General features: G+C 38.5%; 1 protein-coding gene across 1 annotated transcript in view; it reads right to left on the bottom strand.

Moving 5' to 3' along the window:
* The window catches only part of SCUBE1 (signal peptide, CUB domain and EGF like domain containing 1), a 188325-nt gene that overhangs the window by 55136 nt on the left and 115735 nt on the right, over nt 1–17454 (bottom strand). Inside the window, exon 8 of the mRNA XM_041464335.1 lies at nt 5959–6075. Coding sequence (XP_041320269.1) covers nt 5959–6075 — 117 coding nt within the window. The remainder of the gene's footprint in view (nt 1–5958; nt 6076–17454) is intronic.

Raw genomic sequence — 17454 nt, 5'->3', positions numbered from 1 at the left:
TTATTTAATTGGAACTCATTCTCCAAAAAAAACTCTTTTCTCACAGAAACAATCCAATTTTCAAAATTTAATTCACCTTCAGGGTTTCATTTTTTTTGTGTACTCAAAACTGATTTTAAACACATTTTTTGAGGCTGCAATTAAGTAAGATAAAAAAAAAATGTAATTACTATATCAAGCTAGCACAGCCAATGCAAAATTTCCCTTTAATTTCAAATAAACTTTGATGCAGTTCTTTGAGATTTTTCATTAGTCTCTACACTCCTGCTTTTTTTTTTTCCTTCTTTTTTTATTTTTTATTTTTCCTAGATTGCTTAATGATAAAGGAGGTGTCAGAGCTGAGTTACTGGACAGATCATTCACTACTCAGGCATTTCTGATACTCCCACCGCAGCACAGTCAAGTATTTAAGCGCGTCAGTGCCACATTTCTTTGCTACATTGGAATGCTGAAGGATGGGGGCCTGTTTCAAGGAAGTGGAGAGCCCACCCCACTGCTGGGTCACCATGACAATGAGACAGCACGAAGGAGAAATGTTTGCCATGCAGGCACGCAAACCCAGCGTAACACTGCTCTGATTAAATATGCCAGAGCGCTGAGAAGGGCTGACTGAGTGTCACACAGCCAAGAAAATGCTCCGTCTCTAGGTGGGGATGTGGAGGGAATTTTCTGTCTCCTAAACACATCTGTGAGATCACCTGAGCTTAGCACAGACCTGTTCCTGCACAGGAATTTATCCTGTTGCATTTAGTCACAGCTGGTGGCAATTATGAATGTGTAATAGCACGTTGCTACTAAACCCCCTGACATTCCATCCCAGCTGACTATCCCAACATCTTATTGTCAGGTTCCTTTGTCTTAAGGGTAGATCATCACAAGATGCCAATTAAATGACGAAATACTGGTGAAATGATACAAAACAAGAAATCAACTGAACAAATGATCCACATCTTGCTATTACCAAACATCTATGCAAAGTGAGGTAGCATTTTATGGATGTTTGTGGGAAAGTCATAGTTGAGATGTTGCTTTTGCTCAATGACTCTTTGAAATGCAGTTTCTCCTGCTTAAAACTTCCATTTGCTGTGCTACTTGACTCTAGGAGCTCAGCAAGGGCTGCAGCCTGCACAGTTCCTCTCTGTACCACTAGGTGCAGAGTGCTGGGAAGTTGCTTTATTTGGGCACAAGAGTGCCTGGGGGCACAGTTTCTTTGTTAAGTCCCAGAGCAGAAATGGAGCATTTATATCATACACATGATCATACATTTTACACCACGCTAGAAGCGTGTGGCCCTTCCTCCTGCTCTGATTTTCTTCTTAGAGAAGCCACAAAGGAAAGTCCCTGTCTCTCTCAGACATAATCTCTTGCCATTATTCTCAGTCCTTCTCTACTTTAAGTCCTGGGAGAAGAATTCTCCGTAGCCCAGCTTGTCTGCTGTAGCTGCCTTCAGGAAGGTGAGCTCTTTATTGTTTGATCTAGTTTGGCAGATGGATTTAAACCATCTTCAGAAATCTGTGCTAAGTCTAATCTAGTCTGACTTCACTCCTCTTGAACCCCACAAGTCTTTTGCAAATGAGCCTACTTCATTATCAGTTACCCAAGCTGTATTTAGTATAATTAAAATGCTGAACTGATGAATCTTCTCATTGAGGGCAGAATGGAGCTGGTTCCATGGAAAGGTCACTCAGCAGGAAGGAGGCACAGAAACCAACAAACAAGGGAGATGAGGACCACAGAACCCCGATATGCTCAATACAGAAGATATTTAAAAGTGGGTAGGAGGTAATGAACAATAAGCATCCTGGGCATCTACGTCTTTTAATCTTCAGTCTGCCTTTCTGTCTGAATTGGCTGAATTCTGTGGGATAACTTGGTAGGTATTCAAGGAAGTGACCGACATTGTTTCCTCATGTGTAGCACAATAATCGACAGCATCAAATGAACTGAGCATCAAGCTGGCATCACCCAGTTACAGTGTCAGTAGAAATTAAATAGCATTAATTAGAGGGAGAACATGGAACCCCTTCTGCCTGGAATGTCTCTTCTCTTAGCTGTCAAAAGCCTCCATGGTTTGGCTTATTAAGAGCCAAGCTGACAGGAAAGCTAAAGGGAATAAAGGAGCATTCTCCGTTGTGTGCCAAGCCAACTGAGGGAGGATTTGATTTCAACACGGACTTTTAAAAGACAGCAAAAGGTTAGTGAACTTTTATCCAAGCACCATTAATACATCTGAAGATCATTCTAACTAGACCACAAACAACACTTTTGCTCTTATTTCACTGCAAGTCCAGGTAAATAATGTATGTAATGGAGAAATCAGAGATTTTTAATCAGAGATTGAAAGGGTTTTTCCAGTTTTCAGAAAGCAAAGCAATCCTCCATGACAGTGGACAGTAGTCTTCTTATGTGCTCTGCAGATACCTGTACGTATTCCATGTTAAAATTATCTCCACAACAATTTTCCCTCCAAATTTACTAACATTTGACGTAAACCAGACTGTACCCTGCATTAAAAAAGGAGCTTGATTCTTTGAGGAACAATGAACTCTCATTTCTCACTACAGAAGAGATCAGCCTCTTGCAAAACCACTGAAGGCAGATTATTTTATTACTTAGAAGTTGCTCTCCTACACCTTCCATTCTCTGATACATTAGGAAGGGCGAGGAGAAATATCAGATTTTTAGTCAGGACTCAGTTCTGTACTCTGTGATTTAAATTCTGCCAGCTTCTATGACAGATCTTCAGAATGGGAACTGTGATATTGCAAACAAGCATAGAACAATTACTTACATTTAAAAGGGTTTCTTTGCCACCTTTTGGCAAACAAGCATGTTTGCATAAACTCTTTTTTAAGAACTTGTCTTTTCTTTTTTTATGTATACTTGCCTTTTGTGTATACTAAACAATTAATGCTATTTCCAACTACTAAACAAAAACCTGTGGACATCCTGGACAGTAAACTTTTTTTCCCATTACATGTCTACACAATGCCTAAAACTGACTAGAGTCTCAACTGTTGAACAGAACCATCTAGAAATTTTTGTTATTTAGAAAAATAGTATTTCTATTTTGTGAATTAAAAGAAAAATAAATTAATCCATTCACTTGTAAAAAAATAAGGAAGAAATGTGTCAGCAAATTTCCATAAACTACCAGTATAGCAAAAGGAAATCACCTACAAGTGAGTTAGAATTACACATTAATAAATTATCCTACATCCGCTTTGCAATATCCAAAAGTTCAGATGTTTCTTTGAGTCTTATTTAAGTCACTTGAATCTAAGCTTCTACATAATTTCATGTAGTTGCTGCACTTTGTAAAATGGCTTAGAGAGGAAGATGCCAAAATGGACTAAAAAAAATCACAGACTTTCCAATAAAAACATTATTTTTGGTGAACATTTTTTACTAAATTAAACCTAAGCATATTAATCATTTTGATCAACCCACAATTGCATTTTTCAGTTAAAAATGGACCTTCCAGGTCCTCAGCTTTTCTTACATGCCCTACATCTCTACTTTCCCTTAACACAAAATGGCATATCTTTCTTCTATATTTAGAAACATAAACTCACGTAAAATGATGTCCTATGAGAAACCTCACTTGGACATGCTGTGACGCTCCATGGACTTGAAAACTGTACCACAGAAAGACAGGATGTGACAGCTCCATGGTCCCTGAAGATGCTTTAAAGGGCATCCAAGAGATAATCCCTTGCTCTTACCACACAGATGTAAAATTACAGCTGGAGGAAACAGGGGACTAGGTATATGAGAAACTGGGGGCCAGTCAAATCAAGGAGAGTAAAGAGGAAAAAGAAATCCAAGGAGAAAACTTGTGCTGATCACTCTCTTTTCTTTTCTAGAGAATGCAGAAGAAGGAATATGCACACACTGACTTTTTCCTGCCTGGTCTTTTCCAGGCTTTACCTATCAGCAAGAGGAGCCAAGAGGACATTAATGTCACTCCACCAAAAAGTTCACTTTCGCCCTCAGGAGTTGCAAATCCTACAGAGTACTGCCTTTGACTAAGGGCTGCCTACAAAAGCTGTGCAAGAAACTTCACTGGTCAGTTTAAGTGCAGGATCATTTGTGCACAGGTTAAAATGCAAAATCAGTTCAGCTTCAGGAGAGCAGGATCTAGCCCAGACATCTCACAGTGCAATACATAAGATAAATTTAATTAATTAAATCAAATTCCAAATGTATATTTTACCATTTTAGGATAAAGAGTATTTCCTAAAATGTCCATAAAGGTTAAAAAGAAATGGCTTGTTGCCTTATTAAACCATCTGTGTTAATTTCCAGTGGCTGCTTATTTTAAGAAAGTAAGAAAGAATCAGCAGCATCATAAAAATACATATCCTGTTTTTTATATTTTCTACTCATAAAAAAGGGGAAAAGCAAAATGTGAAAGAGCCTAGAGCTAAGCTATTTGGTTTGAGGATCAGTAGAATACTTCATTTTTCTGTAGGAATCATTATAGTCTTGATTATTATATAAATATAGTTTCATGTTAGTTCTCTGGCCAAATGTCTAAATTTGGAATTACTCTTTTTATTCATGACACAATTTCAGTAATAAACATTATGATCAAGCCTAGGTGCATGTTACATTATTAAAATGCCTCCTTTTTAAGCACTTGGTGGAATCACTGTTACTGTTCTGCTATGGCTTAGCTAGTCTGCTGATAAAAATGAAGGTTTATTTTTATGTGGCTTGAACTACGATGACTGAGTTTTGATGTGTTCACCCTTAACTATTAACATTGTGTGTGGTGGCAGCTTAAATGTTTTATTTTCAAATGAACACGCAAATGGACTATTATTTCTATAAATACTAACAGGATCATGCTCAAGCACCGGGATTTTTCAGCCTGGAGCAAGAGGAAACCACACATTTTCTGTTTATTTTTGTGGGTTTTACTATTTTAAGTAACATCAAGCCCTGGGCTGAGGATATTCTGACATTTCTGGTTAATTTGAAGGAAAAAACGTCACAAGAATTTCTCAGCAAGTTAGGTCAACTTAAGTCACTGAGTGATGAAAAATATTCCCTGTGACAAGAATATATGCCATGTCCTCCTGGATCTCCATCTCCAAGTCTTTTGCAAGGAAGCTCAAAAGGAATACACAAGAAAGTGGGAAAATGGGAAAATGGTTGACAGATGGCCTGATCCTACCAACATGTATCCAAATCTCCTCATGTGCCATTGAAGTGTGACTGTGTAGGGACATTTGAGAGCTGTCCCTGTCCCCTTAACTGTGAGCACATGCTGGCAGTGCTATCAGATGCTCTTTTCTGCTCTCTTTCCCCCTGACCTCAGCTTTAACACACACACGAAAGACAGAATGGCAAGGCTCTCGTGCTGCCTTTGGAGTAGTAAAACCTGAGCATCAGCTGTGTGGTTTAAACTCCTGCATTTGTCAACGTTATTTTGGTTTTCCTTTGGAGCTGGCTATTTATCTTTTGAAGGTGCAGAAATGACCAAGTGTCTGGGATTTTTTTTCTGAGCAATACATGGCTTCACTCAGCAATAAGCAGTGGATTATTCTCAGGTAACAAAGTATTGCTTGACAGTTGTAACTCGCTTTCTGAATAGACAAATGCAGACACCATTAGACTGAGGTTTTACAAAGGTATCAGAATGTCCTTTGAAATGAAAGGCTTTTTGATGCCCTGAGTTGTTCCTCTAAATCTCTGCTCATCTTAAAACAGTTTGACCTCTGCATCTCATTTCTTTGCCGTAATAAAACCCTCTAATAAATAAAAAAGAAAACCAACTGAACCAGGTAAATACATAAAGACTGGGGAAGGAGAAAGCTAATGAACTTAATTGCAATCACTATACCAGTATTGCCTCGACTTAAAAAATATTGATTAAATAACTGTATATTTATATCTTGTACTGGACCCGCTGAAGGCAAATGATGCATTGCAAAGCAAACAGAGGCTGACCTTTGCACGTTTTCCCATCAGGCTGCAGGGTAAATCCAACTGGGCAACTGCAGCGTACCCCTGTCGCGGTATCCTTGCAAGTCCGATCACAGCCTCCGTTATTGACAGCACATGTTTCTGCAGAATGAAAGAGAGACAGAGAGGGAGAGAGAGGGAGAAAGGGAGTGTAATGAAATGCTCTGGGGGAGGGGAAGGGCATTGCCTCTTTGGGGCACTATTACATCATATTAAAAGCAATGTAAGTTTTAAGTAAGCCAACTGAAGTAAGTTCAAGGTCATCAGGGTCCATGTACTGGTTTTGACTGGTAAATCATTTCCACAAGTCATTATTTCTTTTACTTAGTGTATTTAGTTAGTGTGTTTCAACTCTTTTAGACAATAGGATGGATTATTACATATGAAACAAGTTTAAAAAAAAAAAAAGTGATTGCCTTTAAAAGCAGAATCAAACATTCTGTTTTGTATCAGTCAATGTCTAGCTGAGGTATATTAAAGTTCACTTTTAAACGATGTTGTAGGCATAATGAACTTTAAAAACAATAGAAAGCAAAGCAGAGTGCTAGACTTGGAATTGAGAATTTAAAATCCTTAGTTAAGAAAGAGTTAATGGAAAATGAACTACATATATCACTTTGACAAGAATCTACATGCCCAATCTGTTCTTACTGAACTACAAGTAAAAGGCATCTGGGTTTTGTCCACTTAAAGCTTTTTGCAAATTGAAAGGAGTTTGGAGTGGGTGGGAGGGCATAATTGAGGTCACTGAACCCATTCCAAGCTGTGTCATTGAAATTTCCCAGTGCTTGTAGTATGTAGAAGGGTGGCTGGGCAAACAGAGGCAAGAGAAAGTTGCAATACTTCTGAGCTTTTACTACTACTACTATTACTAATAGTGGGCAGTGACTATTAGGTACCACTAGATTTAAAAAAAATAAAATTTCCAACTTCATTACAGAAAAAGCAAGAACCCCTCCCTCGCTGCCGTTGTTTTGTGTTACTCATGTATGCACATGCACACACCGGACACATGCATATGCACACATACTCACAAACACATCCATAAAGGAGATAAAAGGCAAGGGAAATGATTAACTTCTCTTTGATCCACAGAATGGAGTGGATGTAAGGATGCCAATTTAACACGCCAGTTTGAACTGTACATTTTTCTGAAAGGTATTTACTTCAGAGAATAAGTCCTTTTAATAGTATCTTTTTCAGTTGCTCTGGATTTAATTAAATTAAAATACCCCACTGCCCCCCAAGATTGCCATTATTCTACTCAGCTCACCTCTTTCCCTAAAGAGGCTTTGTCATTACTTAGATTTACAGACTGCTATTGCTGAATATTCACAGCCTGTGTCACAATTGTACCCTGTGGACAGGTTCTGACAATCAGCTATAGGATATGCTAATTGGGAATTGCCTTAGAACAGTACATTGATCAAAAATTATTTACACAGAACAGAACAGGCTTTATTTTTCTACTGACTAGTACTAAAAGATTTTCATTTTAAAGTAGACTGTGCTTTGCCCTCAAGGTGAACTTAGACTGGCCTTTTTTAGGGACTTTACTGCTTAAAAAAAAAAAAAAAAAAGTAACTGGATTTTTTTTCCTTTTGCACTGGCACAGGCCTCTCCACCAGCTGTGAAATAAGCTCCTGGCACTTAAGAACAAACTGAAACACAGATTTGGGGCACACATGCATTAACAGCATGGGACAGATCTCTGAGCCCATATACATTCACACATGGTCCTCCAGATAGATTTTAAATTTTTGTGTCTGTTTGCTATGTAATGACATCATGTAGAGAGAGCTACCAGTATAGAAATGGATTTGCATGTAACTGCCAGGAAGCACAGCTAACAAAGGGATTGATGCTTTCTGGAAAGGATTTCTGAAAATGGAGCTGAGTCTGCAGCTCCTGATTTTCAGGCAGTTCTTGCTCACCTTGCAGGACCTCAACCTAACTGTTTAAGCAATATAGTTCTGATTTTCATCTACTTCTCTGGAAAGCGCTATTTTATAGACTTACAGGCTGAAACTTCTGCTTGAAGAATTCTGCAAGTGACAATGCTAGCATTTCCATTTGTATGTGAACATGTGTGTGTCCTCGTAGAACAATATATCAGATAATAATTTTATGTTTCAGGGAAGGCAAAATGTATCAGCTCATTTAAAATTTTTAACTTGTGCACAGTTTAAGGACAGGAGGATTGGCCAGGAGTAAAGAGTTAAGGTTAAAACTCAGGAAAAAGCGCTGAAGATTATGTTTGGCATGGCACTGCAAAGAGCAGTAAATCTTCTGTTAGCAGATTAACTCTGGCATATGAAGACTCCTTTATTGCAGTGTGTCAACACAAGATGAACATAAGCAGTAATATTTCTGCTTTCTGGATGACATCCAGTGAAAATGAATAGACACAACAATTTTTTTTCCCCATGGCATGGATGACTGGATCTATAGGTTAAGGGTCATTCAATGAACAAGAGTTATTTCTACATATAAATAGAAGGAATCAAGCCAGCTTTTCTTACTTTCACACAGATTTAGTAAAACAAACCAAAAAGGGTAAATACCCTGCAACCTTCCTAGCAACTCTGACTTTCATATATGATGAACTCTTAACAGAATGAAGATCCAAGTGAGCAAGAGGACATGTGACAGTACCTCTTACACTTTGGATAATTGGAGAGATGTACTGATGAAATTCCTTAAACTCAAGGTCATGAGAAAACATTGGTAAAAGAAAGCAAACATGAACAGCAGAATGTGGGAAAGAGGCTACATCAAAGACAGGAGCTGAGGGCTACACACAGCACAAACCCAATGCATGACCACCTGGGTTTCTGAGAGGGATGATGCCGACTCATCCCTCACCTCAGCACTACCAAACCTCAGCATATATTTGAAATACAAATACAACTTTTAGGCCTCAAGCCAAGAGCACAAGTAAATTACTTATTTCCATTCTATCACAGTGGAGAAGCTATGGAAGGGAAAGAACAGACATTAGAAATTGGATCAGGTCTTCATGGTGATATTGATTCTACAGACCATTTTTGCTGGGTTTTTCTTCTCTGTGAAAGACAATCTCACCATTTTAGCCTTTTTTCTTCTTTGTTTCAAACTTTTTTTTTTTTTTTTGTCTTTTGACAAGGTAGCACAAAAAAGAACTGGAAGGCACAACTAAAGCAGTGTCATGTTACTGACATTTAGATTACTTCTGAATTATGACAAAGCTCATAATCTGAAACAATTAGATCTTACTGTTAATTTAAAGTGATGTTTGAAGCCCATCTATGTCCCTACTGAATTCCTACCAGAAAATTCAAGAGGAAAAAGGGATCTAAAGAAAAGGACATCTATTTATATAAGGTGGTCTGGGAGAAATTACATTGTATTATTCCAGTGTAAGCTCCTAATTTTGGAACAATCTGTCATGTGTGTGCTCAATGGATCCACAGACAAGAAATATCTAAAATCATTACCAATGTGCTATGGTTTAATCCAGAGGAACTCTTGCTTTAACATTAGTCCACTGCACTATGGGATATAAACTGCTTCTGGATATTACAATATCCAATTAAAAAGCACAAGCTTGAGCTGCCAGTCCTTCAGCATCAGATCAGAAACATTGACTTAGTTACCAGCTGAAGTTACTCCAGTGCCTGCAATGGTTTAGCAGAGAAAGAGCTAACCAAGCAGGTTCTATTTCTGAAGCTTTTGAACTAAACTAGAATCTCTTATCAGGTGGCAACAGGTCACTTTCTTGAAGAGTCACACTAGATAGCATTTATTTGGCTTTGAAAACTATTAAATGCCTGAAACTCTGACCACATCTCATGGTTTGAGAATATTTCTGAAAGCCTGATTTTCAGCTTCTATGAAACAAGTAAATATAACCATTTAAAATACAAGCTTCTAATAAAAATGTTTGTTTGTGTTTTTTTTAAACAGCCAATTATTTTATAAAGCCAATTTTTCTGACTTCAGTTTATCTCATGAACGAAACAACACGACATGATTTTAAGGGTATTGGTCAAAACCGGGCAAATATTGGATTCTTTATTATTCATTGTTGGTTCAATCTGGACTAAGATCCAAACCAGTTTTATAGGAACTGAGATACAGTGCAAAACAGAACAATATTCCATAGGTCCTTGAGATTAGCAGGGTTACATCTGAGGATCGTTTAGTAATCTACATCTTAACTAGGTCATTCTCTATAATATTTGATAAATCATGAGGAAAGGTATTAAAACTGGACAAGGTAAACACCAATAAGGCAAGAGGAGGGGGATCTAGCACCAAGGTGCTTTATTTAGAGATATGGAGAAGTGATTCTCTGATCTTTTCTGTTATCCATCATGGCAGTCTGAAGTCAACAGGATCCAGAAAAACCCCACTTGTTTCCACACTCCTGATCATAACACAATGTCTGGAAAGAGTGAATAACAATTGTAAATGTAACAGCTGCTCTCGAGAATGTGTGTAAAACATGCAAAGTCTTAACAGAAGAAAAAAACCCAGCTGAAGTGAAAACAAGAGAACTACACAACCTAAGTGAAAATGGGAGAGGGATGCCACTAAAGTCATCACCTACATTCAAGGCAGCCTTGCAGCATCTGTCTCTTAGGAAAAGCATGAGAGGGACACTGAATGACACCTTCTTGCTCAGAAAACGTTGTTCTTGGACTAAATGAAATGACTGTTCTGTAGGCCTTATGATTGCCATTTCCTCTGAATCAGAGAGGAAGGCTGGACTGACCCCCTGTCTGTAGGCCTTGTGCAGAGGAAAAGGATTTTTTGCAGCAACTGGTAGGCTGCAGATAAAAGATATAGCAGTCCCTCAAAACAAAGAGTATTCTCTAAGTTTGCCAGATTTCTATAAACTGTTTAGGCTGACATGGTAAGCAGTAAGTACAGCCAAAAGGAAGACTTGAAAATGGAAAAATACTTTTTTCCACCACCTAGTTCCTATGATTACCCAAATAATTAACTCTAACCAAAGGGCAAGTTAAAGAAAACTAGCAATTCAAACTGCCTTTATTTGGAATTCATTTGCAGTGGACTAAAGCTCATTGGGGTCTGCAGAAACAGGATGACTGGACTCAGAATCTGTGCCATATTATTTTGAGCTTATTCTGAGTCAATATTTATGCTAGGCAAGAGCAATTCTAGATGGAGTAGCCTGGAGCTCAGAATTTAGAGAAGCCATCAAGTCCTATCAAGTAAATCACAGTCCAAGCAAAGTTATGAGTAACCGTACTCAGATTGTAATCGTGTCTCCTTCTACACCTGGTCTGAATTTTGCACAAGATCTGAACATGGCATCTTATGCTCAGAATATAACCATCTTGAATTCAGGGGTCAGACACATGAACAAGTTAATCTTCATGCAACTAAAGCTAAATGGTGCAAATAGGATGGCAGCTTTAGTGCACTTACAGTTTTAGCCAGTGCAACAAGAAGGTATATGGATTAATTAGATAATTTTTTTCCTAAAAAGGTGCCTTTGAAGTAATAATTCCTGGCAACTGGAGTGGCAAAAAGGGTAAACTACTCCCAGTATCTGTGTCTCAGCAGATGTGCACTAAAGCTGTTGTAAACTGCTACTGTCTCTGCATCAAAAGATAACCTGTTTACCTATCCGAAGCACATAAAAATGAGTTTATTTCTCTGCATTTAATTCACAGTGAAACACCAACTTTGAACAACTGAGAAAGATTAAGGAGGTCTGTTAAAGATAGTCAAATATATGGCTTTGAGAATTTTGAGAAGGTCTAACCTGAAACCATTGATTGCCATTGTGTGTTGTGATTCCTAGCATCACTGTTGTGTTTTGGGACCAACACAAGGATTCCATTGTGCAAACTATGTTGCCGTTTTGAAAAAGTGATGATGGTAAGTTATTAGAGCAGTTCTATGACAGGACAAGATCCTGCTGGGCTGAGTGGTACTGGTTCCCTCCCCTTAAGCAATGTTGAATTAATTTAGTTTAATACACATAGTGTCCGGAGCCAACTCAGTCCTCCCCTCCCCTCCCCGCCTGAAAATGCACTTTGGTCCATCTGGCTCAAAGGCTGCCTGTGCAGACACCTCATCTGTTTCCTTCACGTTGGTGCCACAGCACAATCTCCACCTAAGAGAGCTCTTTCTGAATTCCAGACACACTGGGGTTTTGAACTGGGGTCCTTTCTCTTCCTCCTAACTTTTATCTAGAGAATCCAGAAATCATTTTAATCACTAGTGGTAGGTGAAGCGCATGACCATGCCTAAGAACAGGGACTAACTGCACAAAAAAACCCTGAATTAAAAAAAACCCACTGAAGATCCCTCGCAAATTCTGATCAAAAATGCACAAATCCTGAAAGGCTGAAACTTGGAAGAGATTCAAACTTAACTCAGGAAAGGCCTTAAAAAAAATAAATTTCTGTGGATTATAAAATGTGCTTGCCTTTACATAAGAGGGAATATGCAGTATGAGTAAGAAAGCCATGAGACAGAGAACAGATGATAAGACTGCTGTTGCCATCCATAAAAAGAATTTTACTGAAAGTAGCAGTACATGGGGTACATGTGCTATGTGGCAGTAGATCAGGGTACAGGGAGGGACCCAAAGGACAACAAGCACAAGAAGAAACTAAACACAAAATATTTCAATTTTCAGTTAAGGGAGAACTATGCTATTCTCATGCAAATTATGCTCTGTGATGCTGAAAGGATAGAGAAAGAACATTCACAAGAGTATAATGAAAGAAACAAATAGCTGTGAACAGATGAAGGAGAAACTGAAAGAGCTCCATATTCAGGGAATGAAAAAGGTAAGACAGAAAGGGTAACTTGCAGAATGTGGAATTCTTCACTTCGTTACACTTGTCTCCTCATTTCCTTGCAATTTCGTGATTGGTAGAATTTTATTTGCATGAAAATAGGATGAGAATTCTGCCCTGCCACATAGGGAACGTGTGAAAAAACAACTAGGTGAATCTTACACTGACTCATGAACCCCTCAGCTCTCAATTCAGAAAAACTCGATTCCTCTTCAGGGAACACTACATATTTAGGGACTGTCACTTGACAGATTGTATCAGGCGTTTTATAAGCATCCTATGAATCCAGTCTCGCTCTTAAAATTAACACTTGTAGCTGTGGTGCTCTCTCTAGATAGAGAAGCTGCATTTAAAAAAAACTGAAATTCTGAACATCGCTAAGGAGCATTATCTCCTGACTTTGGATAAATACTTTCATTTAAAATGGGAAAGCAAAACAATGGAAGGTATTGCCAGGAATGCTGGATAAGGTCAGAGTCTTTATCATTAGCAAAGAAATGAAAAGGGATTTTTACAGGAAGTAGCACACCATTCACCAACTCAATGAATACAAGTGATGGTAACTCAAGATGAAAAGATTGGTCCTTGGGAGGCAGAGAATACATGAATGACCTCAGGGATTTCTTCCCCCTGTTTGCTATGATTTCATACAGCAAAGTAGAACTGACAGAGGAGTTAAAGTGAGGTCTCGGTTTCACAGGCAGTAACTGAATGATAGAACCTCCTAGCAATATGCCTGCTAATGAAATGTTTCCAATTCATTACTGATTAAAGCACAAAAGAATTATGATATATACAGAGACACATGCTTGGCCTTCTGACAGTAAGCATTTCTAAGTTGGGTAAAACCCATTCAGAAAAATAAAGACATATTTTAAGTAATTGGAAGAATCCTAGGAGGCAGTACAACAAAGCTGGGCACTGAAGCACACACTGGAAAGGTGCTCTTGGCTTAAAGTGACCCTTGGTAGGCTGTAACTGTGATAGAATTTAACTGCTTTGAAAGAACTCTTGAAAATGAACACTAGCTTGTCCATCATCCTGCTCTTTGAGACAGAAACCTGGGAGTAGTATCACTCTCGTTCTATTTTGAAAGAAGACAAAAATAAAGTCTGCAGAATCAGTTTTAAATTCATGTTGGAATGAAACAACGTAGGACTTTTGGAATTTTCTGATGGCAAACCAGAGTTCATACACTCTTTACTCCAATGTTTGGTAGTTTAGACATTAAATTGCATGTTAGATACCCAGGTCACATTTTCTATGCTTTTATGTTTACTGAAACTGAAAAATCCCTACCTTTTATCAAGCTATTGATTACCAATAGTGGCTCCAAGGGTGGAACATATACATGAGGCAATAATGAGTTAGTCTGACTTTACAGACCAACATTTTTCTTGAACAGGGGTGGCAATGCACTGTGAAAGGGTCTTTAGAATAATTTCCTAACATTTCAAATGAATATTCTAACAAGTACGTTCTGTCTGTGTACATTCTATCTCCCTATTTCTGAAGACCATTCCAGGCAAAAGCACTGTGAAAACCCAGAGTTTCTCCACAAAACCTACTTTCAAGAAAAAAGCCTTGTGACAGAAAGCTCTCATCAGATTACAAGATTCTTTACGGTTAAGAATGTGTGGCTGTCATATGTTCTACAGCTCCTTTTCCTGAGCTGCAAAGAAGCTAAATATTGCTCTACCACAGAGTCCTGAAATCCAGAAAATTATGAGATTTCCATATTATCTACACTGTGACTGTGTAGTTTATACAGTATTTCAAGATATATTCTACAGATTCTATAGTATTTCAAGATGCTTGATTTTGAATAAGTTATTCACTCTGAGTCACCATCAGATCTTAGGATGCTGAAAGACTATAGAAGGAAAATTTCCATACTGATATGCTGTCATTTTAAACATGGCAGGAGAAAATAAATTTAAGTATGAGACTCTGGTAATTGTAGTTAACTTTGTGGATTCTATTTTCCTGTAATCAAAAAAAAAGCTGAATGTCTCTACTGAAGAGAAAACACTTGATGTTCAGGATGAATAGGGTAGCCTAATCCTTAGATAACTGGAGGTTAAGAAAAGATGCCATATGGCTGACTATTAAATTCAGATGATTCAAGGCATATGATGTTGAGTACTACTTTTGGTTCAAGTGGCTAAACCCAAGCTCTAAATTTGTAAATCTCTCTACCTTTTTTGATGTAACAGATGTTTAAATGCTTGCCTTTGCTATAAATGCTGTAAGCCATGGCACAAGCTCAAGTTGTGGGGTTTTTATTTAATATGATATGAGCAGCTCATTAAAATCCATTGTAGGTACTGGGCTAAAGATATGAAACCTAAACCACTTTGACCAGGACAGGATAAGCACAGTTACCTTGGCTGGTGTGTCCAGGTACCTTCAGGAGGCACAAGAGTGGATGAAAGAGCTGCCCAGCACACAGAGAAGGGAGTACTGGCATGTCATTAAAGCGGTTGGAGCAGGTCTTGCACTTATGATCTATTATTCTGAACTGGCTTTGGCTGTTTACTGCAATGTTTGGGATCCTTGGAATAGAGCTGATGGAGAAGAACAATTTCCACAGCAAGCAAATGCAAACAAAGATATGATTATGCCCCACATAACTTGCAGGGAGGATATTCTCTGTCATAGACTAATCCATGGCAGAAATGCCCAAATTGCAATTTCCACAGTTCACATCTCTAGCTATTGCTGTGCAGAGGGAATGGTCTTAGCTGACTGCACACTCACTTCTCCAGGTAGGTAGCTGGGTGCTCATAATAATGCTCATATCACTAAAAAGATAATGAAAGAGGAGACATCTGCAGAAGTCAAATGATTCTTGCTACAATGAGGGAAAATACAGAACTAGTGAAAATACTACGTTATTTGCTGGTTAAGTGCCAGGAATATAGCCAGACCACAGCCCTGCCTGTGATCAGCTCCTAGGAAATCAGAGATAAAATGTAATGCAGGTGCACATATATCCCAGCCTGGCAAAGCTGGTCCTTGTTGGTTTCTAAATGGCGCTACAGAAGCAATCAAGGCAGATGTAAAATTGAGAAGTAACAAAGACCAGCACAGTTCCAATGCACTTTACAGCTTATACCAGCATTTCAGCTGACAGTAGAATACTTTGGAGGGTTCTTAGGAACCAGCTTCCAGGGAAGAGACTTGCATTACTCTTTTTGAAGTAGGTTGCAAATGATCTTACTGATAACCAAGAAGTTGGTGTCCAATGGCAAAATCCTCAGCTGCCCTGACTCAAAATTAATTGAATATGTCTCGTGAAGGAGTGAATTTCTGAGCAGTTTGGATTTCTGAAGACACCTCTAGGAGTGGTATCCATTTTGCTTCCCTTAAGCGTGGAAGGGAAATTACTACAATTCCTCAACTTCAGGATGGGCTCATTGTCCTGTTGCTCTTTGCTATACTTACAAGTACTTTGTACACCCCTCCTGTGACAAGAAGGAACCAACTTTTTATCTTCTAGAGTCAGAACAAGAATGTTTTATGGTAGAAGTGAGTTATTACAACAGTGATCTCAGAGAAGAGATCACTCTTTACAACTTCCTGAAGTGTGGTTGTGGTCAGGTGGGGGTCGGTCTCTTTCTCCGGGCAGCAACTGACAGAACCAGAGGACACAGTCTCAAGCTGCATCAAGGGAAATATAGGTTGGATATTAATAAAAAGTTTTTATGGAAAGGGTGATAAAGTTCTGGAATGTCTGCCCAGGGAGGTGGTGGAGTCACCATCCCTGGATGTGTTTAACAAAAGACTGGATGTGGCACTTGGTGCCATGGTTTAGCTGAGGTGTTAGGGCATGGGTTGGACTCAATGATCTTGAAGGTCTCTTCCAACCTAGTGATTCTGTGAATTCTGTAAAGAATGGAAAAGGGATTGAAGGTGAGGAAGATGCATATTGTTGGCAGTTGTTCTGAAGTCAGCTCATGTCAAGCCCAAATGGACCTAATTCATTGACTGCTAAAGAGTAGAGGAAGGAAAATGAAACATAGTGATAAATGAGTCAGGTCTGCCTCTTCAAGAAGAGCTGACCAGAGGACAGGATCTAACAAACAGCCTGCACAAAACATCATGGTTTTGTTGCTAAAACACTTTATAGATTCATACAGTCTAATAAGGCCTAGGATGATTGCGATGTAGTGAGCAACTGCATTTTTAAAGACAATATAAAAAAATACTCCATAAAATTACTTGGTTTGAAGAGTTGACGTAGAGGGCAGCCAAAGAGCAAAGCATTATCTCTGACTAGGAGAGGAGAAGTCCTTAGGTCTAAATTTCAGACAGTTCTACAGTTCTGGTTCCTCAAAGAGGAAGTTTCCAGCTGCTTGTCACCTCTTTGTAGACACTTGATTTGTAATAAGGGAGCCTGATGACAATAACTGATGCTATGAATTCTATTTCTGTGACTAGAATATCAAGTTCTAAAAGAAGATTTCTAAAAAGTTTCTAAAAGAAAGCTTCAGGATATCAACAGACAATTGCTCTATAAAAACCCTGCAGCCTTTTCAAGTGAAAGACAGTGGCCAAGGAAAATTAAGACCATAAGACTTAATTATTTACAATTTATTTAATGATAAAGCAGCTAGGCTGCTGGATGATTTATTTTTACAGTTTAGACTGTGATGGG

This window comes from Pyrgilauda ruficollis, unplaced genomic scaffold (assembly GCF_017590135.1).
Source record: "Pyrgilauda ruficollis isolate IOZ18807 unplaced genomic scaffold, ASM1759013v1 scaffold179, whole genome shotgun sequence".
Classification (NCBI taxonomy): Eukaryota; Metazoa; Chordata; class Aves; order Passeriformes; family Passeridae; genus Pyrgilauda; species Pyrgilauda ruficollis.
This window is presented reverse-complemented; position numbering and strand designations above follow the sequence as displayed.